Genomic DNA, 23168 nt, shown 5'->3' with positions numbered 1-23168 from the left:
TAAACATGTTTCATTTATTTACGTTCACGATCAACTACCATGCCATGTACTGATCCTACGTAGCTCATTCTCCACTTTGCTAAGGCCTTCTGGCATTGAAGCATTCCTATAGGAATATCGTTTGCAGAACATAGAGCGTCCAACATTATACAGTATCGTCGATCATTTATACTTGTTGTAAACACTGATGGTTCCATAACACTTCCCCGGGACACTGCAGAAGTTACAGCTACGTCTGTCGACTTCATCCCGTTAATAATAACATATTGCGTTCTATGTGCAACGAATTTCTATATCCAGTCACACACCTGGTGCAATACTCGGTAATTTCGTATGTTGTCCGCTAAGTGACAGTGCAGCGCCGGCCACGGTGGCCGTGCGGTTCTAGGCGCTTCAGTCCGGAACCACGCTACTGCTACGGTCGCAGGTTCGAATCCTGCCTCGGGCATGGATGTGTGTGACGTCCTTAGGTTAGTTAGGTTTAGGTAGTTCTAAGTTCTAGGCGACTGATGACCTCAGATGTTAAGTCCCATAGTGCTCAGAGCCATTTGAACCATTTGACAGTGCATCTATTGCTTTTCAAGAGTCAAGGTACACATAATCAAGCTTGGGGCCGTTGTCTAGGGCGCTCTAGATTTCAGGAATAGAGCGAGGCGTTTCACAACTCATGTTCGTTTTTATAGAGGAGATTTTCGTTTTCCCGAAACTTCGTAAGAACTTATCTTGAACCGTGATCCAGTAACATTATTGCTATGAAATGTAATCACTTTAGAGTGTGTCAGCACATCACTTCGGTCAACAAACCTTCCTGTCAGTGCACGATTAACTACTCTTTGTGGTAAGGCAGGCATCCCAACTGAATACTTTTCCCTTCACATGCGACAACTGTGTCACAACTCAGTTCCCTACTCTAGAGCCTTGACTTCTTGATCTCTTCTTGCGAGATTCCACCAAACATTTATCAGAGTGACTTCGGTGTGTTGCAGCAACAGCGTGGATGACCTCAAGACGCTGGGAGGCGACGCGACGCGCATCGGCGAGTCGCAGGCGGCGCTGACGGAGGCCGACGGGGACCACATCGTCGCTTCGCACCCCACATCGTGAGTACCGCCTCTGTTCTCAGACCGCATCGTAAGTAGTCGTGTCCAGACTCACAGGTACCAGGCACCCTGCACCCCGTTGCTAATTTCGCACTCCACAACTGAAATACCAGACTTCTGTTTTATATAAGCATAGCACTGAACTGACTCAACCGCGGCACAACTCGACAGTTTTCGCTTATACAAATCATTGCTAAGTATGAAAGAAGCGGCAACTTAAAGAACAACCCCCAGGACCGTCTGGAGACCGAACCCATCTTTTCGGGAGTACATGGCTCTGATCTGCCCTCAGAGCTCCTCTTCTCGCCAAGATGAACATGAGAGAAGCGTTCAATCAGTTCGAAAGCAAAATTTAGAAAAGAGATCTGACTGAAAATTCTAAGAATTTTTATCTTACTTAAAATCAGTATGCGCATTGAAATCATCTATTCAATCGCTCAGTGACCAAACTGGCATCGAAACGGAAGTCGCCACAGGGAAATAATAAATTCGGTCTTCCGACATTCTGTCACCGTGGTAGACTGATTTCCTTTCAGTCATAGCACCAACCGCTAAATGGCAGATACTGGGATAAGTGATCGTGTAATGGAAAATCAACTAAGTCATTCAAGAGTGGAAAGGCATCTGGTAAAGTAAATTTCCTTGCCATGCTTATGTAATAAAGAGACTCACTTTTGTCTTGAGATATGATGATACAATATGCATATCAGAGTTAATTTCAATTTATATTATACTTTTGAGCTTTTACAGGAGATTCTGGGGAAGAAGAGGTCGCTGGAGCATTCAAAGCGACATGGAAAAAGATGAACGCCTCCTAATAGTCGTCAGGCATATTTTTCACTGGTGTTTTGACAGATATCTGCAAATTCGTTTTTGCGGTTTGTACCTGGAGTCAACCCAAACAATTACTGCTCATCACGTCTGTCGTGAGGCGCCCTATGTCGACTGTAAGCAGCGGTTTGTTTCCGTTACAAACAAAATGATTTTTAAAGAGGAATTTTACGTGCCTATTCGATAGAGCGGCTCCATATTAGTCTAGTGGGATTTTCTTTTTAGTGATACCTGTTAATAGGAATGGTAAAACGTGAAGAATAACTATTACTCCAGCAGCGGCTGAACAGCGCTGCTGCGTGGTGGTAGCCTGGGCGGTGCTGGAGTACTGCACATTCCTCGTGTTTTACTCTCCATATTAATGCATAGCGATAAGAAGAAAATTGGGGACCACTCTATAGAATGGGCACGTAAAAAATAATTTTGTTTGAGAGGCAAAAAAAAAAAAAAAAACGCTTCCCGTCCACATTGGGCGTCGCATAAAAGACGTGCAAGCAGTATTTGTTTGGGTGGATTCCAGGTACAAACTGCAAAACCCAGTTTGCAGATATCTGCCGAAAAACCGGAAAAAACTTGCCTGACGAGTCTTAGAAGAGACGCCCTATTTATTTTACCTTGTGACAACTCAGTATGTCTAAAACAAATACGCATCGTGCGACAAAAATGCTCTGGGTGAGAAGTTAGTATTAGTAAATGGGGACATCCGTCCGTGCTACAAGTGGGCACTTCCTAACCACCCCTTCTAGGTGGGCAGCGACAGCTTTGTGTATTTTCCAATGGGAACCCCCCCCCCCCACCCATTTCTATTGATTATTCAGAGTGTACGCCAAAAACTACACACCGTTAACTTAAACCATCGTTTCCCATTTGTGGTATGCGGCGCTGTAATCAAAAACCAAGTGTACCTGTTTTTGCAACTAAGAACCGACGCATTTGATTCAAAATTTCATTTACGATATTAAGGTATTGGTTTGTGTTTACTTGTTGGTATTTATGTTCGAAATTTACTTTAGTGTTGCAAATTTGATTGTACAGTAGAATATGGTTAGCCGCTTCAATGTTTAGTTAGAGCATACGATTAGCGTGATCCAGGAACAAATATGTGTATGTACTAGTTTTCTGTTTCCATCTGCATACTTGGCTTTCTATGACGCCCCGTGCCTCGCACCATTATAGTGCCTGGTTTCATGGATTATCCATGGCAGCCGCGCCTGTCACTATCACTCCATGGACATTTTACTTCAATACAATGCTTCTGGTTTTTATACCGCCGGTAGATGTATAGTGGCCAGCGCCAGAGTTATGGCGGTTGGATGGAAACACATACAGCAATCAGTCATCCCGATGGCTGGGTTCGAGGATGGCATTCCGATGGTTTGGGGACTCACCACAACCAACCCCATAAGGAAAAGAAAGCTACATTACCATTCAAGTAGCTTATTTGCCACAAATGTCAATGTCTATCCATATTATTTGTACTGAACAATTACATTTGCAACATTCAACTAATGTTTGAACATCGAACTCAACTGTTGGAACATAAAGGTTAACTTACATTGTATACGAAATGTAGAATGAAATGCTTCGGCTTTTAATTGCAAAAATAGGCACACTTGATATTTGTCGATTTCAGCGCCGTACACCACAAATTGAAAACAATGGTCTCAGTTAACCGTATGTATTTTTTGGCGTATAATCGGAATATGAAATAAAAATGGGAGCAGAGGTCTCATTTGAAAACACTAAGTTGAGCCCGCCCACACAGGAGGGGTGTTAGGAGATGGCCAATTGTAGCACAGACAAATGTCTCCTTTACTTATACGAACTTTTCACTAAAACATTTTTGTCATACGATGCGTCTTCTTCGAGATACTTAATGCCTCTCAAGTTAAAACACCCTGTATACACACATATGTATGGTGATTCAGCTGCCCCTACTAATGTGTTTTAAGCAACCCACAATGTCTTCAAAAACCATGTGCGAGATTGTCGTGTTTTCTCACTCACTACGGCCAAATATTAGTCCTACAGAAAAAATGAATAGGAGCTTTTTGTACGAAATTTAATGTAGTTAAATTTTACACTGGAGACCAAAGGTTTTAAGTTACTCAAGATAATCGCGTTGGAAGGTGACTGTTGTACGTTTTCTTTAATAATTCGGAAACTGCGGCCTTTAGCGAAAACGTATCGCAGTACAAAATATAAGTACAATTTCTACAAAGAGATCTTGTTCGTTTTTCTGTAGGACTAATAGTTTGCACGTAACGAGAGAGAGAAAATATGAAAATCTTTTGCGTTGTACTTGAAGGCGTTGTGGATTACATCAGGTAGGGGCAGCTCAGTCACCCAGTATAGTGTGGGGATTGCTAGTTAATGTAAGTTCTAACACGTAAGTGACTATCGGTATAAAACAGCTCCAAACGAGACTAATCTGTAAACAATACGTTTTAGAGCTATGTGATGAAACAAGGATCCACAGCCTTCATAAAATTTTCGAATATGATAAATACAGCTTATGACTATCAATACACGTATTTCGCATCTTCGATTGCAGTTCCTATAGTGTGTCATTTTCAAGCATACATATCTAATGGAGTAGTAGCTATCAGCAATATTATAAGTAAGGAAAATAGGGCGGATCCCATTTCACGGCGGCAGAAAAAACTATTATCTACGAATGAAGGAAGTTAACGTCTGGAATCTACCATTTGTATTGCTTCGTTTGGTGGTTGCTTTACAAATACAGCCGTTAAATTTATATTTTCGTAACTTAGCATGGTCTTCATCCCATGCTGTGGTCACACTATATAGGGTATAAAAAACTGTACATCCACACTTGTAGGACATATTCCTCACATACAGACGAAGAAATTACGTTATATGAACATGGGTCTCGAAACGCTTTGATTCCATGTTACAACTCATTTCTCCAACTCATTAATCATGGGAAACACGAACAGAATGACACAGCATATCACGTGCACCTCTTTCTCACAGGAAATGTTCAACATGCCCTCCTTGGGCATTCATACAACATGCATCAACCCGCCTTCGTAATGAGTCTTGGTTGCGGTGATTTTGTTGTCGTTGTGGTCTTCAGTCCTGAGACTGGTTCGATGCAGCTCTCCATGCTACCCTATCCTGTGCAAGCTTCTTCATCTCCCAGTACTTACTGCAACCTACATCCTTCTGAATCTGCTTAATGTATTCACCTCTTGGTCTCCCTCTACGATTTTTACCTTCCACGTTGCCCTCGAACGCTAAATTTGTGATCCCTTTATGCCTCAGAACATATCCTACCAACCGGTCCCTTCTTCTTGTCAAGTTGTGCCACAAACTCCTCTTCTCCCCAATTCTATTCAATACCTCCTCATTAGTTACGTGATCTACCCATCTAATCTTCAGCATTCTTCTGTAGCACCACATTTCAAAAGCTTCTATTCTCTTCTTGTCCAAACTATTTATCGTCCATGTTTCACTTTCATACGTGGCTACACTCCATACAAATACTTTCAGAAACGACTTCCTCACACTGAAATATATACTCGATGTTAACAGATTTCTCTTCTTCAGAAACGCTTTCCTTGCCATTGCCAGTCGACATTTTATATCCTCTCTACTTCGACCATTGTCAGTTATTTTGCTTCCCAAATAGCAAAACTCCTTTACTACTTTAAGTGTCTCATTTCCTAATCTAATTCCCTCAGCATCACCCGACTTAATTCGACTACATTCCATTATCCTCATTTTGCTTTTGTTGATGTTCATCTTATATCCTCCTTTCAAGACACTGTCCATTCCGTTCAACTGCTCTTCCAAGTCCTTTGCTGTCTCTGACAGAATTACAATGTAATCGGCGAACCTCAAAGTTTTTATTTCTTCTCCATGAATTTTAATACCTACTGCGAATTTTTCTTTTGTTTCTTTTACTGCTTGCTCATTATACTCCTGGAGTATTGTGTATGTTTTCACAGTTCCATAATATGGACACGGAAACTCTGAGCACCTTATATTGGGGTTCCATACACAAGAGCTTTCAAACACCCCCACAAATAAAAGTCGACAGGGTTTTGGTCCGGAGAGCATGGAGGCCAGGCAATTGGTCTATCTCCGCCTACCCATCTGTCGCCGAATTCGTTGTTTAGAAGCCGACAGACATTAATTCTAAAATGAGGTGATGCTCCATCGTGCATCAAGAACATGTTTTGTCGCACAGCTAAAGGCACATCCTGCTAACATATCAGGTAGAACATTCTCTACGAAATTATGATAACTTCGTCTGTCGACCCAGAGTGGAGCAACTGAGGCCCCACCAGTCATCAACAACGCCGTCCCAAACATCGACATAAAATCTCTGTTGATGAGTTGCTTCTACAGCTGCTCGAGTACTGAGTCTATCCATACATGCCGACTGTGAAAATTTGCAATCTGATCTCTTTGAAACGACGCCTCATCTTTGAACAGCCCCGTTCCACTAAAATTAGGGTTGACACTTTGTCGAGTAAGCCATTCGCAGGCGAGTACCTGTGCAGGAAAATCAGCTACTGATAGTGCCTGCACACGCTGTAAATGGTGTGATGCAGCTGCTCCTCGTGTAACACTCACACAACATTCGGTGTTGCAGCTGCATGTCTTGTACTGACACTGGTATCGTCGTCAACTGCATGAAGAATTGCCGGCCCCATTGCGGTGTCTGTGCCGACACCAGATTTCACGCACTCCCTCCCTTTCAACCGTAACGACGCAAAGCCAACATTAGACTGTACAAGCACTCGTCAAACTCATCCATACTACACACATACGCTGTTGATACTTCGTAACAGGTCGGAGGAAGGCAACGGCAGACCACCTCCACAAGGTCTCTGCCTTGAGCAGCGATGCAGGATTCCTGCATCTGCTTCCCTGCGCTCATTTACTGAGTATTGGACTACTTTGACATTTGATTTATGTAAACGTGATTAACACAGGACACTGTCCTCTCCAGAGGAATAAATGTGCGAAGATAGTTACTGTTCTCGAAAGAGCAGATACCATTGATGACCGTGCAGCTTCTCTAGAAATAAATGATAATTAATTGAAACCCTCGGCTGCCGACAGGTGTTGTTGATATACCTCGATGGGGACAGCTGAAAATTTGTGCCCCGACCGGGACTCGAACCCGGGATCTCCTGCTTAGCAGACGCTCTATCCACCTTAGCCACCGAGGACACAGATGAATAGCGCGACTGCAGGGACTAATATTTTGCACGCTTCCCGTGAGACCCACATTCCCAACTGTCCACAATCTACATACGTAATGTTCCTAATAGATATTTGCCCATTCACTCATTACTCGCGCACACTAAGGTGACGATTCCCGTAAGAGTTTGGGCAATCTGTGCGCATTCGCGTAGTCGCGCTATTCATCTGTGCCCTCGGTGGCTCAGATGCATAGAGCGTCTGCCATGTAAGCAAGAGGTCCCGGGTTCGAGTCCCGGTCGGGGCGCACATTTTCTGCTGTCACCATCGAGGTATGTCAACAACACCTGTCAGCAGCTGAGGGTTTCAATAAATTATCATGAATAAATATGCATTGACGCCTTTCACAGTGAGCTGTTAATTGAGAATGGTACAACGGCCGAAGTCGCGATCATAATTAAATTCATTCAATAACAGCCGGAAAATGTTGTCCATTCTGAAATACTGCAGGACTGTGGAGGCAGGTAAACAGAGAATAATTGCTCGTTCTTGTTGTTTATTTCATTCATTTCTGTGAATAAAGTAGCGTCGTATGAACGTCACGTAATTGGCGCCCAGTGGTACACGTCGCTAAAGTTGTGTCTGTGTGTGGTGCTACAGGTACCTCGAGACGATGATCCACCTGCTGAAGGGCAACGTCGGCTCCGGCATGTTCGCCATGGGCGACGCCTTCAAGAACGCCGGCTTGGCCCTGGGTACGGCGGCCACCATCTTCCTCGGCCTCATCTGTGTGCACAGCCAGCACCTGCTGGTACGTAGACATTCACGCCCCCAAACAACAATTCACGATAGCAGTTATTTATTAAGTGCAGCTTCTTCGTTTCGGCTTGTCTTTCTCATATGTAGAGTAACTGTTACGACTTTTTATTCATTTTCGTCGTTTATGATACATTAGCTCCATACTTAACAATCATATACAACCGTTCGCTCGACGAAAGATCCGTACCCAAAGACTGGAAAGTTGCACAGGTCACACCAGTATTAAAGAAGGGTAGTACGAGTAATTCACTAAATTACAGGCCCATATCGTTAACGTCACACGTTAACGTGAGGCAATACTGACTTTACGACTTACCTTAGAAGAAAGATTAAGGAAAGGCAAACCTACGTTTCTAGCATTTGTAGACTTAGAGAAAGCTTCTGACAATGTTGACGGGAACACTCTCTTTCAAATTCTAAAGGTGGCAGGGGTAAAATACAGGGAGTGAAAGGCTATTTACAATTTGTACAGAAATCAGATGGCAGTTATAAGAGTCGAGGAACATGAAAGGGAAGCAGTGGTTGGGAAGGGAGTAAGACAGGGTTGTAGCCTCTCCCCAATGTTATTCAATCTGTATATTGTGCAAGCAGTAAAGGAAACAAAAGAAAAATTCGGAGTAGGTATTAAAATCCATGGAGAAGAAATGAAAACTTTGAGGTTCGCCGATGACATTGTAATTCTGTCAGAGACAGCAAAGGATAATTCTGTCAGAGACAGCAAAGAACTTGGAAGAGCAGTTGAACGGAATGGATGGTGTCTTGAAGGGAGGATATAAGATGAACATCAACAAAAGCAAAACGAGGATAATGGAATGTAGTCGAATTAAGTCGGGTGATGCTGAGGGTATTAGATTAGGAAATGAGACACTTAAAGTAGTAAAGGAGTTTTGCTATTTGGGGAGCAAAATAACTGATGATGGTCGAAGTAGAGAGGATATAAAATGTAGACTGGCAATGGCAAGGAATGCGTTTCTGAAGAAGAGGAATTTGTTAACATCGAGTATAGATTTAAGTGTCAGGAAGTCATTTCTGAAAGTATTTGTATGGAGTGTAGCCATGTATGGAAGTGAAACATGGACGATAAATAGTTTGGACAAGAAGAGAATAGAAGCTGTCGAAATGTGGTGCTACAGAAGAATGCTGAAGATCAGATGGGTAGATCACATAACTAATGATGAAGTATTGAATAGGATTGGGGAGAAGAGAAGTTTGTGGCACAACTTGACCAGAAGAAGGGATCGGTTGGTAGGACATGTTCCGAGGCATCAAGGGATCACCAATTTAGTATTGGAGGCCAGCGTGGAGGGTAAAAATCGTAGGGGGAGACCAAGAGATGAATACACAAGCAGATTTAGAAGGATGTAGGTTGCAGTAGGTACTGGGAGATGAAGAAGCTTGCACAGGATAGAGTAGCGTGGAGAGCTGCATCAAACCAGTCTCAGGACTGAAGACCACAACAACAACATCGTTAACGTCGATATGCAGCAGGATTCTGGAACATATATTGTGTTAGAACGTTATGAATTACCTCGAAGGAAGCGGTCTATTGACACACAGTCAACATGGGTTTAGAAAACATCGTTCCTGTGAAATACAACTAGCTCTTTATTCATATGAAGTGCTGAGTGCTATTGACAAGGGATTTCAGATCGATTCCGTATTCCTGCATTCCCGGAAGGCTTTTGACACTGTACCACACAAGCGGCTCGTAGTAAAATTGCGTGCTTATGGAATATCGTCTCAGTTATGTGACTGGATTTGCGATTTCCTGTCAGAGAGGTCACAGTTCGTAGTAATTGACAGAAAGTCATCGAGTAAAACAGAACTGATTTCAGGCGTTCCTCAAGGTAGTGTTATAGGCCCTTTGCTGTTCCTTATCTATATAAACGATTTGGGAGACAATCTGAGCAGCCGTCTTCGATTGTTCGCAGATGACGCTGTCGTTTATCGACTAATAAAGTCATCAGAAGATCAAAACAAACTGCAAAACGATTTAGAAGAAATGTCTGAATGGTGCGAAAAGTGGCAGTTGATCCTAAATAAGGAAAAGTGTGGGGTCATCCACATGAGTGCTAAAAGGAACTCGTTAAACTTCGCTTTAAACGTTAAGTCAGTCTAATCTAAAAGCCGTAAATTCAACTAAATGCCTAGGTATTACAATTACGAACAACTTAAATTGGAAAGAACACACAGAAAATGTTGTGGGGAAGGCTAACCAAAGACTGCGTTTTATTGGCAGGACACTTAGAAAATGTAACAGGCCTACTAAGGAGACTGCCTACATTACGCTTGTCCGTCCTCTTTTAGAATACTGCTGCGCGGTGTGGGATCCTTACCAGGTAGGACTGACGGAGTACATAGAAAAAGTTCAAAGAAAAGCAGCGCGTTTTGCCTTATCGCGAAGTATGGGAGAGAGTGTCACAGAAATGATACAGGATTTGGGCTGGAAATCATTAAAAGAAAGGCGTTTTTCGTTGCGACGGAATCTTCTCACGAAATTCCAATCACCATCTTTCTCCTCCGAATGCGAAAATATTTTTTTGACACTGGCCTACATAGGGCGGAACTATCAACACGAAAAAATAAGGGAAATCAGAGCTCGTACGGAAAGATATAGGTGTTCATTCTTTCTGCGCGATATACGAGACTGGAATAACAGAGAATTGTGAAGGTTGTTCGATGAACCCTCTGCCACGCACGTAAATGTGATTTTCAGAGTATCCATGTAGATGTAGATGAATGTAAGGAAGATAACAAGGTGATCAGAGGCGGAGTTCAAGCTCTCATTGATGGCAGGATGGGGAAGGAAATCGGCAGCGAGATTTTTTATGAAACCATCATGAAATTCACCTTATTCGCCAAAAATGTGGATGACTGGACTAGACTTGCTCCGGTTGCCCAATCATACACATGTTCCGTCACAAGCATGTTACGACTCGAATAATAAAAGATTCAACTGTCAACAATTAATGACAATTAATCACAAAAATTGATTATTATCGTTAGAACTGTTCCTTTTCCAAAAATCAGTTCAGGCTACATACTCATTCAGAAAAATTGCGTATGCCACATCACATAATGAATGTCTTCACACTGAAACTTCACGTATACTGTTAACGCGGCGTGGATAATTCAACTAACCGTAATCTCGAGATGATCATATCGAATCACTCACACCACAGCGTCGGCATCTCAAGCGCGCCGCTGATCTATTGGGGTTCATTCAAATATTATAGCCATGGCTTTCTGTTCTCCTAAGAATGTTGGGGCACTCTCAGCAACACCTCCTCGCCTTGAACGGTTGCTAGTACAGTCTATCAATCTTTTCACGACTTGTGATTGCTGGGAACAGCTCTCCATACTGGAACACTAATTCTTAGCAGTAGCTAAGGTGAAATTTTGTCTTTTTCCTATGCGTATGCTGATCTAAGTTTTTCTCAAGTTTTGAAAATAAGTGGATTATTACCAGGTTTTCTATACCATGCCCAACAGTTTCTGCTCCAACCATTATTAAGTGGTGGTGGTGGGTAGTGTTTAACGTCCCGTCGACAACGGGGTCATTAGAGACGGAGCGCAAGCTCGGGTTAGGGAAGGATTGGGAAGGAAATCGGCCGTGCCCTTTCAAAGGAACCATCCCGGCATTTGCCTGAAACGATTTAGGGAAATCACGGAAAACCTAAATCAGGATGGCTGGAGACGAGATTGAACCGTCGTCCTCCCGAATGCGAGTCCAGTGTGCTAAACCATTATTAAGTAAACGTCCTTATTTCACCTGATCTTGCGCCTGTCAACCACTTGAGAGAGGTGGAAATAAAAAACAGCACAAAGTACTTCGGCTAACTGGAACCGTTACTACGGCTATTTGTGTTGCTGATATTTGCTGAACCATGACAGACGACTTCATAGTGACCTCACAAGCATCATTCCCTTCCCTAGTCGATGTTGATTCACTTGCTTTTCATGGACCAAGTTAATGAATGGCTAAACGTTGTTCCATATAAATACATACCAAACATCTAAGCCGATCGTTTTTGGCGTAATGTTCGAAAGCATCTATATGAGCTATGTTCGTCTATAATTTGCCTAAATACACCTCTTTTTTCCTTCTCTGAATCAGATGTTTCTGTAAAACTTTGCATTCATCATAAAGTTTTAATAACTTACCGACGTCATCGTCAATCCTTCTAGTAGTAAATGGGAAATATTTGAATCACTAATGCCGCGTTTTCCTTTTCTGTAGGCATTACGACTCTTAGACGGAAGAAAATGTTTAAACTAGCTGCTTTGCTGGTAGTTTGGCTCCAATAGTTTGAGCGAAAGCGCAATCTTAAGAGAGTTGTAAAATTTTTAAAATTTTGTTATAACCTACTGAAAGAAGCTGGTGCTATTTTATAAATCCAGGAACAATATATCATAGAAACAGCGCAAATTGAAGTAGTAATTGGAAACTCATCGAAGAAGATAAATTTGGTTATAAAATAAGCAAATCAAGCACATTACTTTCATTTCGGCCGGGCTCAAAGCATATAACACATCATAATATATTTTATAATAATTAATTCCAGGTAAGCTGTAATAGCTTAATTATTAATGTTTCTTCTGTACTACAAGCTTGTTTCGGCTATAGCGCCATTATGGAATAAACCTGTAGGTAATACATTTGGTGAGTCTACTTATGTTTATAAAAAGTTGTACATAAAGGTTAGTTTACATATATGCTTCCATCTAGTTGAAATAGATGCACATATTGCATTAGTAAGTAAACTGTCGACTATCTATCTGTTGCTAGATTATTATAATCAACTAGGTTATATTTGTATGGAGTATTTTCGTGAAATACTTTTGACATCTGAAATGGTAGTTTATTCTCGTCGATGCTTTATTTTTAGAGAGTGATCTTTGCTAGCGATTGACGTTAGTTATGTTTCATGGATATTATAATTTTGTTGTGCTTTGTGTATATGGTTATCTTTTTTTGTTTACTGTGCTTTATACCCGTTCCCGTTTTCCAAAAGTCAATAAAATGTTCTGCATAATTTTTACGTTTGAGATCGATTTTATCATTAAGGGTATCGTTTTCATGATTTTCTTTTTTTTGGTGAATATATATTTCCAATTCTTCCAGGATGTTCATGGCATGTCCTTTTGATACACCGTGTAGAGCTTGTAAAGCATTTTCAATATGTTCTGCTTCGTAATTTTAGCTTTTGAGATGTAGGTAAAATCTTGGTCGATTGCTGACGTAATTTCTTGGGTGTTCTTTCAATCTAATGCTAAAATTTCGTCCCGTCTGACCGATATAGAATTTTGTGCAATTTTTACAAAAAATTTTGTCTGTGCCTGGGTTGACAAAACCGGGATTTTGGTTTTTCCACATCGAATTTTCATTTTAAGTTTGTTTTTTATTCGGAAAGCTAGTTTATAGTTGTTTTGTTCAAGATTTATTTTATTCGATATTTGCCCCAAGTACATTGTTGGTACTCGTACATACGTAGCTTTGTGTTTAGTTCTGTTTTCTCTTGTTAATTTTATAACTTTATGTGTGGTTTGGTTTTTAGGTTTTGTGTGTTTTTCATACAGTTTGTGAACTATATTCAGGTTGAAATTATTTTGTTGGGCTATTTATTCGAACACCGCAAGCTCATTTTGTATTGATTGGTGTTCGAGTGGTAAACTGTCTACTCTAATGATCATTGAGTTTAGGTAGGCGTATCTTCGTGATGTTGGGTGACAAGAGCTTCCATTGATTATGCTGTCTGTAAGGCTCAAACACGTAATGATTGTTATTCTTGTCAAAAGTAATGTCTTCAGTTTTTTTATGTTTTTCTGTTTTTTAGTCCCCTTTCAATAATTTTTGTAACTTTTACTGTCAGTTCATTTTGTTTTCTTACTGGAAGTTTTGCCATATCGATGACAACTTTTGTTGTAAATATATGGTGTACTCGTATAATGATCGTGTTATGAACTTTTGGTTCCACGGAAAAAATGTTGCTGCAACAATGTGGGATCATGACTCGCGTTTGTTCATTAGAAGTATGTAATAAAATTATACCGTTCTGAAGAGAGAGGCAGTTGTGATGCGCGTAGTATCTGCATACTGCTGCATTGGAATTGATTTCGGATAACGAGGCCAACCCCTTCCAAATGTAACACTTCAGTAATAGTAGTAACTGGTCCCGTTCAGTAGCTGTGCGATTCCTCGACAGTCAGTGGGAAAAGCTTGCGAATCAGGTTGATCAATTTGAAGATAAAAAACTTCCGATATATTGTTTCTGGGTCATTTCTCACATGTAAGCGAGACAGTATGTCAGCGTTTGCAAGCTGTGCAGTAGACTGATAAAGAATTCCATACTGGTAATATGAAAGAAGTAGTAATCAACGTTACAGGTTTTTTGCTGTATGATCAGGCATATGTTTGTCTCAGGAAAAAGAACAGTCAGGGGTTTATGACTACCCTCAGAAAAAAGTTTTACCTTTCAGATATTGTCGAAATTTCGTGACACTATAGATAATGGTAAACGCTTCTGCTTCCAGCTAACTGTAGTTGACTTAGGTCGTGGTCAACGTCTTAGACGAGAATTTTGTGGGGCGTTCAGTGTTGCGAACATTGAGAGATAAAGCTGCCCCTACTCTATGTGATGTATCCACTGTGAACACTACTGGTTTTTGTGGATCAGAATGAATAAGGCATGGGTGATTAGGCAATGAGTTTTTCAAATTTTGAAATTATTGTTCGCATTCTGCAGTCCATTGGAAAGGAACGGCAATGGAGTGCGTTCGGAATAAATTTAGGGTAGAAGGTCGCATTTCCTAGAACTGCCTGTAACTCTCGTATATTTTTAGGAGAGGGCAATCTTCGGATGGCGTCTACATGCTTAGCCTAGAGACAATTGCCGCGGACGTCAATGTGATGTCCCTAATATTCAATTTCGTACAGATAAACAAGCACGTCTGTATGTTATGCTTAAGCCCTGCGTCGGTTAAAACGTGGAAAAGACGCTCCAGTTTTTAGAGATGCTGTTCTGGTGCCTGTCTGGACACAATGACATCATCCAAATAATTTGAGCACAGTGGAACTTTCGTCGTCACATGTTCAAGAAAGCGCTGAAATAACGCAGTAGAAGCAGATGTGCTTCCTAAGGGAAAGCGCTGGTATTTATAGAAGCCGACTTGTGTACTAAACACCATAGATTTTTTTCGTTTCCTTACCTGATGGAAGTTGAAGGTAAGCATCGGCTAAATGACTTTCTTAATCTTCTACCTGCAAGGGGATTTGTAAGCTCCTCACAACATGAGAACGGGTAAGAATCAATAACCGTTTGAATGATAACTCTTGCTTTAAAGTCGGCAGAAAGTCTCACTTTCCCTTTCGATTTTCTTGTGGTAACCATGAAGCCCGCTGACTGGCATAAATGGATTTCAAAATAACAGTCTGTTCTAATCTGTTGAGTTGAGAAGCGACTTCATCGTGAATGGCGTGAGGCAACGGACGTGCACGGTAACACCGGTTGAGTATTGTCTCTGAACGTAATGCACGCTTGAATATTCTTTGCATGTCCATCAAACCAATGTCCAAATTTTTCACACAGTTGTTGAATGATGGCATGGGAAATTTTCGTATTAACAGCAAGGACATGGTCCTGAATATCTAATCCAAACGAATCAAGCGTATCCATGACAAAAAATATTGGGACTCGACCCTTATTGAAGTACTGTGAAGCGTATTGATGCAGTCGTACCTCGATAGTTTGTTTGCAAAGTGTGTGTCCCAAGAACAGAGATACTTCCACCATTGTAGGTTGTGAGGCGCAGGCTTGATTTTTGCAACTAAGGGTGTCCCAACTGCTCATAAGTAGTCTGATTAATAGATGTGATTGAAGCACTAGTACCTAAATGAAATGGTAAAGAGCGATAGCAAATCGCTAAAGATAAGAATAGTTCGCGGTTTGTTTACTGAATATAAATGTCAGTTCTGGCTTTCAGAGGATTGCTTTTACCTGTTTCGCGAGGGACAGAGTCTTTTGGTGATTGATTTCAGTTGTGTTTCTGTGAGCAGCGGGTAAGGGTTCAGAATGTGAGATGATATTAATCTCCATTTGCTGAAATCTACTAGGCAAAGGTCCCGAGTTCGAGTCTCGGTCGGGCACACAGTTTTAATCGGCCAGGAAGTTTCATATCAGCGCACACTCCGCTGCAGAGTGAAAATCTCGTCCTGCTGAAATCTAGTTTGAAGGGGAACAGAGTTTGTTTTGCTCTCCTTTTGCAGAACACTTGCTGTCTGTGTCCTGACTTGTGACAGTGTCAGCATTCCGCTAGGCATAAGAAGCAATGTTTTCAATCATCTGTGACGTAATACTTGACACAGAACTTTGGAGCGCTTGAATTTGTAGTGTAAGTGTCTCGGCACCTCATGCCCTCCTTTACAAAGGGGTCTGAGGCTGTTGTTGCACTTCTACCAGTCTGGTTATGCTCGCTAATCATGTTTGGATTCGTTGGCTCTGAAACTGGACAAGTGCAGTGGGTGGTTACTCTCCAAAAGTTCCCATTGCATACAAAATTTAAATCACTTCAAGAGAAGATATAACAAATTTAGGAACGCTGTAAGAATAATGGAAAAATGAAGAATTTTCGACACGTTCCTCACCTGGCTGTTCTTACAAGAGAAAAATTTCAATTAGTTCCACCGCCACTGAAAAACATGCTGATTAGTTCAGTATGCAGAGATGAAGAATCTTCTTCCGTGGATCGAAGTAGCCACTAATCACAAACTTCTCGCCAGAAATGTCTGTTGTGTCTGTCAGTGCAACACGGTGGATGAACTCCCTAGAAAACGTCAAACATTACGGAACGATTAAAACATAAAAGCACTTATTTGCAGTAAATGGAAGTGTCGTGTGACTAGGGCCTTCCGTCGGGTAGACCGTGCGCCGGGTGCAAGTCTTTCGATTTGACGCCACCTCGGCGACTTGCGCGTCGATGGCGATGAAATGATGATGATTAGGACAACACAACACCCTGTCCCTGAGCGGAGAAAATCTCCGACCCAGCCTGGAATCGCACTCGGGCCCTTAGGATTGACATTCTATCGCGCTGACCACTCAGCTGCCGGGGACGGACACTTATTTGCAGTATACACAGCGTAAAGCGTGCTTTGTGCCCTTGAGTCTCTCTGCAGTCTCTCTCTGTGCCACTAGTACTGTATTTCAATGTTCACTAGCAGCCGGAGTAGCAATGGTATCGTTCTAAGTTTGTAAAGTCTCATTGCATTGTCTTCCGTAATTTGCGTCATCTGAGAGCATTCTGAGGATAATCTGAGGCAGAACTTTTTCTTTCTCTGTTGTTATTTCTTCCAACCCCCCCCCCTCCTCACCGATACCCCGTATGTGCAGGGGGGTGGACTGTCAGAAGATATAATTTGCCGCCCTTCAACCACGTGAGATTAAAATTGTGAAAAACATAATATAAAAGCTGGATGGCGGCTGACAAAAATAAAAGATTTGTACAATAAAAAGACAGATAATCAGTTTGAAAAGTTCAAATATAAAAGATTGATTTGGTGATTAATTAAAGTATAGAAAAGATGAATGGCAAATGAGTGTCACGTACGAATAAATGGAACTAGATAGGCAGTTGCATAAAGTGAAACGGAAAGGCCTATGTGTTGAGTCATTAAAACAGATACCGAGAAGAGTCGATGTAGATTGCCAAGCATAAGGGTATCACGGGAACGTAGCATTTAAAGGTAGTGCGTAGGCGGGGATTTGTGTGGGTGGATGTTCTACATCTACATCTACATCTACATCCATACTCCGCAAGCCACCTGACGGTGTGTGGCGGAGGGTACCTTGAGTACCTCTATCGGTTCTCCCTTCTATTCCAGTCTCGTATTGTTCGTGGAAAGGATTGTCGGTATGCCTCTGTGTGGGCTCTAATCTCTCTGATTTTATCCTCATGGTCTCTTCGCGAGATATACGTAGGAGGGAGCAATATACTGCTTGACTCTTCGGTGAAGGTATGTTCTCGAAACTTTGACAAAAGCCCGTACCGAGCTACTGAGCGTCTCTCCTGCAGAGTCTTCCACTGGAGTTTATCTATCATCTCCGTAACGCTTTCGCGATTACTAAATGATCCTGTAACGAAGCGCGCTGCTCTCAGTTGGATCTTCGATATATCTTCTATCAACCCTATCTGGTACGGATCCCACACTGCTGAGCAATATTCAAGCAGTGGGCGAACAAGCGTACTGTAACCTACTTCCTTTGTTTTCGGATTGCATTTCCTTAGGATTCTTCCAATGAATCTTAGTCTGGCATCTGCTTTACCGGCGATCAACATTATATGATCATTCCATTTTAAATCACTCATAATGCGTACTCCCAGATAATTTATGGAATTAACTGCTTCCAGTCGCTGACCTGCTATTTTGTAGCTAAATCATAAAGGATCTATCTTTCTGTGTATTCGCAGCACATTACACTTGTCTACATTGAGATTAAATTGCCATTCCCTGCACCATGCGTCAATTCGCTGCAGATCCTCCTGCATTTCAGTACAATTTTCCATTGTTACAACCTCTCGATACACCACAGCATCATCTGCAAAAAGCCTCAGTGAACTTCCGATGTCATCCACCAGGTCATTTATGTATATTGTGAATAGCAACGGTCCTATGACACTCCCCTGCGGCACACCTGAAATCAGTCTTACTTCGGAAGACTTCTCTCCATTGAGAATGACATCCTCAATCCAATCACACAATTGGTCTGATAGTCCGTATGCTCTTACTTTGTTCATTAAACGACTGTGGGGAACTGTATCGAACGCCTTCCTGAAGTCAAGAAACACGGCATCTACCTGTGAACCCGTGTCTATGGCCCTCTGAGTCTCGTGGACGAATAGCGCGAGGTGGGTTTCACATGACCGTCTTTTTCGTACCCATGCTGATTGCTACAGAGTAGATTTCTAGTCTCCAGTCGGTCCACTCTAGTCGGAGGAGTGATGGGGGAAGAATGGAGATGCATGCAGTTCCGAACCAAGACTTGGAAGTGGGTGAAGAGGATTGGAGAGGAAGGGAGCCCTGACAAGGGATGGGTGGTAGGGATCTTCTAGATCTGGTGGGCCAGGTATATACCATGCTGGATTTCGTAGTCGGGTAAGGAAACGTGATTAAAAGTTTCGTTGGGAGAGGACGTTGAGGGTGTGGAGGTGTATTGTTGGGGGAAATGCGTTGCTGCGCGCCAGAGTGCCAGGATCAGTGATTAGGTGGGATACTAGGGGGTGTATAGTGTCGAGTTTACGGGTAACATACGATATTCGGAGGAGTTCACGATGGAAGAGTAGGCTCGGGAATTTTGTAAGATGGTAGAGGATGCGGGTGGGGGAGGCTAAGCGTACCGGATAAAATGAGAGAGGAGTGGAAGTCTACGCCACATTGCCATAGCAGAGGAGAGGCGGAGCTCCGGGCGCGGCGGTTTAAAAAGACACGCGGTCCAGTCACAGTTGCAGGCGGTGGTGGGATGCGAATTGGACATCCTCTGCTGGCGTACGTAGCGCGTCTTCGCTGTGTATGACAAGCCGTCTATAGCAGTGGCTCGCGGCGGCCTATTTAAATGACTTCTGTGGAAATATGAGTTGTACGCGACGCCCCGTGTGCGGTCGACGCTACTGCAATACATTGCTTCTTGTGGTTTTCAGCGTACTAAAGGCTGATTACGCTTATCCACGGAAGACTTCCAAATTCTCGTACGAACGATTCTTCAGGTAGACGTCGAGATGGTTCCTTTGGAAAGCAGCACTCCGTCTTCAGGCAACAAGTGGCCCATCGGGATCACCCGACCGCCGTATCATCCTCATTGACGATGCGGATAGGAGGGGCGTGTGGCCAGCACACCGCTCTCCCGGTCGTTATGATGGTTTTCTTTGAGCGGAGCCGCTACTATTCGGTCGCGTAGCTCCTCAATTGGCATCACGAGGCTGAGTGCACCCCGAAAAATGGCAACAGCACATGGCGGCCTGGATGGTCACCCATCCAAGTGCAGGCCACGCCCGACAGCGCTTAACTTGGGTGATCTCACGGAAACCGGTGTATCCACTGCGGCAAGGCCGTTGTCCTTTGGAAAGGGCACGGCCGATTTCTTTCTCTATCCTCTAGTAATCCGAACTCGTGCTCCGTCACTAATGGCCACGGTATCGGCGGGACGTTCAACTCTAACGTCCTTCCTCCAGATTCTAAAATCTTGTATTCAGTAGGGGCCTGCCGTGGGGAAATTCGGAAGCGTCCAATCCCGCCCGTCTGCTTTGACCCATGACTTCACAAATATGGCGGAAACAAAAACAAACACACACACTTTCCACAAGAAGCCTAATGACACTAACGGGACAAGCGCGGGAAATGGGTTGTTTTGGGTAGGGGGCAAACTAAATATAAACAAATTTAGACGCCTTGTGTAGCTACAACGTGTAAGTGAAGACAGCCATGCATGAATACCCGCCCACCTCCCCAGGGGTCGTAACCCCTGCAACCCATAGAAGATAAAGATGCTTCAGTAGCTGATTAGTGTTTTTTGTCTTTTAAAAAAAAATCTCACGGGATAGAACGAACAGATCAGAAAGATAAATATAATAAACTAAAACAGAAATTGGAGGAAACAGATAATTAAAATAAGTAATAAGTGTTTTTAAATTTAAAAAAAAATCTCACGAGATAGAACGAACAGATCAGAAAAGTAAATAAAATAAGATAAAACAGAACTGGAGACAGCCACACGCTAACCAAACTCCGCGCCGTCATGACGTCACACACAACACCCTTACGTCACGGGTCAAAGCCGGCGCGTGGGATCGGACGCTTCTGTCGACCCTGCCGTGGTTACTTACAGTTTTGTTAGGAAAAAGGGGCCGGAACACCGAGAACGCAGAAAGAGTGCGCGGCCGAGCGGCTGTGCCTCCGCCACCGGATGTGACGCCAGGCGGCCGTATCCTGCGCGCTGGCGCCCAGAAAGGACACACACCGAGCGGCAGCCGGCGCGGCGCAGTCGCGGCAGCCCGCCTGCGCACTGGCTAGGTGTCGCCTGCTTCAGTTTCCGGCCTCGTCGTCATACTGACTGTGCTCCGGCTCGTTTAGGGCGAGACAGTAATTGATGTACCGTCCGTTTCAGGCTGCCACGCGCATAGTGTCATAAGCATCGAGCGGTGAGGTAGTAGGCCGTAAAGGCGCAGCTGCGTTCATTCAGCGATCTGGTGACGTATCTGTTGCGTATCTGCGTGACGGCATACAACAGCTGGCCTCGAGATTGTGTACTCTGCTTAGCTGTTACACTTCTGATACAAAACATCATGATCACCTGCTTAATACCGTCTTGGTCCACCTTTCGAAAGCTATACAGCAGCGAAGATACGGCGAAATGGCTGCAGGAAAAATGTGAAGAAATAGAAAAGAAAATGATTGCCGCAAGCACTGACTCGACATATAGAAAAGTCAAAACAACCTTCGGTGAAATTAAAAGCAAGGGGCGGTAACACAGAGAACCCAGTGGGAATTCCACTAATAAATGCAGAGGTTCAAATGGCTCTGAGCACTATGGGACTTAACTACTGAGGTCATCAGTCCCGTAGAACTTAGAACTACTTAAACCTAACTAACCTAAGGACATCACACACATCCATGCCCGAGGTAGGATTCGAACCTGCGACCGTAGCGGTCACGCGGTTCCAAACTGACGCGCTTAGAACCGCACGGCCACACCGGCCGGCAATAAATGCAGAGGAGAGAGTACAATGAGTGCCTCTACGAGGAAGGGGGGGGGGGGGAGACCTGTGTTAGAAGAAGGAAAAGGAATCAGTATAGAAGAGATAGTGGATTCAGTATTAAAGTCGGACTTTAATAGCGCTTTGGAAGACTGAATCACATAAGGCAGCCGGCCGGAGTTGCTAAGCGATTCTAGGCGCTACAGTCTGGAACCGCGCGACTGCTACGGTCGCAGGTTCGAATCCTGCCTCGAGCATGGATGTGTGTGATGTCCTAGGTTAGTTAGGTTTAAGTAGTTCCAAGTTCTAGGGGACTGATGACCTAAGAAGTTAAGTCCCATAGTGCTCAGAGCCATTTGAACCATTTGAACATAAGGCAGAAGAGATAGATAACATTCCATCGGAATTTCTAAAATCACTGCGGCAAGTGGCAACAAAACGCTTATTCATGTCGATGTGAAGAATGTATGAGACTGGCGATATACCATTAGATTTTCGGGAAAACTTCATCCACACAATTCCCAAGATTGCAAGAACTCACAACTGCGAGAATTATCGCATTATCAAATTGACATCTCATTCATCCAAGTTGCTGACGAGGATAATATTCAGAAAAATGGAAAATAAAATTGAGGGTCTGTTAGATGACGACCAGTTTGGCTTTAGGAAAGGTAAAGACACCAGAGAGGCAATTCTGACGTTGCCGTTGATAACAGAAGACACAATCATAGGATCTGTCGACCAGAAAAATCGTTCGGCAATATCAGATGGTGCAAGGTGATGGAAATCCTGAAAAAAAAAATGGGTGAAAGGTTTACGGAAAGAAAGGTAATATGCAGTACGTACAAGAACCAAGCGGGAACAGTAAGACCGAAAAACCAAGAACGAAGTAATCGGATTAAAAAGAGTGTAAGACAAGGATGTACTCTTTCGCCCCTGCTGGCCACTCCATACAGCAAAGAAGCAATGACGGAAATAAAGAAAGGTTCAGCCGGCCAGAGTGGCTGTGCGGTTCTAGGAGCTACAGTCTGGAACCCAGCGACCGCTACAGTCGCAGGTTCGAATCCTGCCTTGGGCATGGATGTGTGTGATGTCCTTAGGTTAGTTAGGTTTAATTAGTTCTAAGTTCTAGGCGACTGTTTACCTCAGAAGTTAAGTCGCTTAGTGCTGAGAGCCATTTGAACCATTTTGAACCAAAGAAAGGTTCAAGAGTGGAACTAAAATTCAAGTTGAAAGGATATGAATGATACGATTCGCTGCCGATATTGCTATCCTTAGTGCAAAGGAAGAAGAATTACAGAACTTTTTGAATGGAATGAACAATCTATTGAGTAGAGAATACGGATTGAGAGTAAATCGAAGAACGACGAAAGTAATGAGAAGTAGCAGAAACGAGAACAACGCGAAACTTAATGTCATAACTGGTTATCAAGAAGTAGATCAAGTTAAGGTGTTCTGCTACCTAGGAAGCAAAATAACATCGACGGATTGAGC

The 23168-nt window shown here is 43.0% G+C and overlaps 1 protein-coding gene across 1 annotated transcript in view; it reads left to right on the top strand.

The window, feature by feature from the left end:
• Positions 1 to 23168, top strand: part of LOC126188081 (proton-coupled amino acid transporter 1) — a 287378-nt gene that overhangs the window by 143019 nt on the left and 121191 nt on the right. The window contains exons 3-4 of the mRNA XM_049929533.1: positions 987 to 1100; positions 7770 to 7920. Coding sequence (XP_049785490.1) covers positions 987 to 1100; positions 7770 to 7920 — 265 coding nt within the window. The remainder of the gene's footprint in view (positions 1 to 986; positions 1101 to 7769; positions 7921 to 23168) is intronic.

The sequence above is a fragment of the Schistocerca cancellata genome, chromosome 5 (assembly GCF_023864275.1).
Source record: "Schistocerca cancellata isolate TAMUIC-IGC-003103 chromosome 5, iqSchCanc2.1, whole genome shotgun sequence".
Taxonomy (NCBI): Eukaryota; Metazoa; Arthropoda; class Insecta; order Orthoptera; family Acrididae; genus Schistocerca; species Schistocerca cancellata.
Note: the sequence above shows the minus strand (reverse complement) of the source record. Positions and strands in the feature narration are given on the sequence as shown.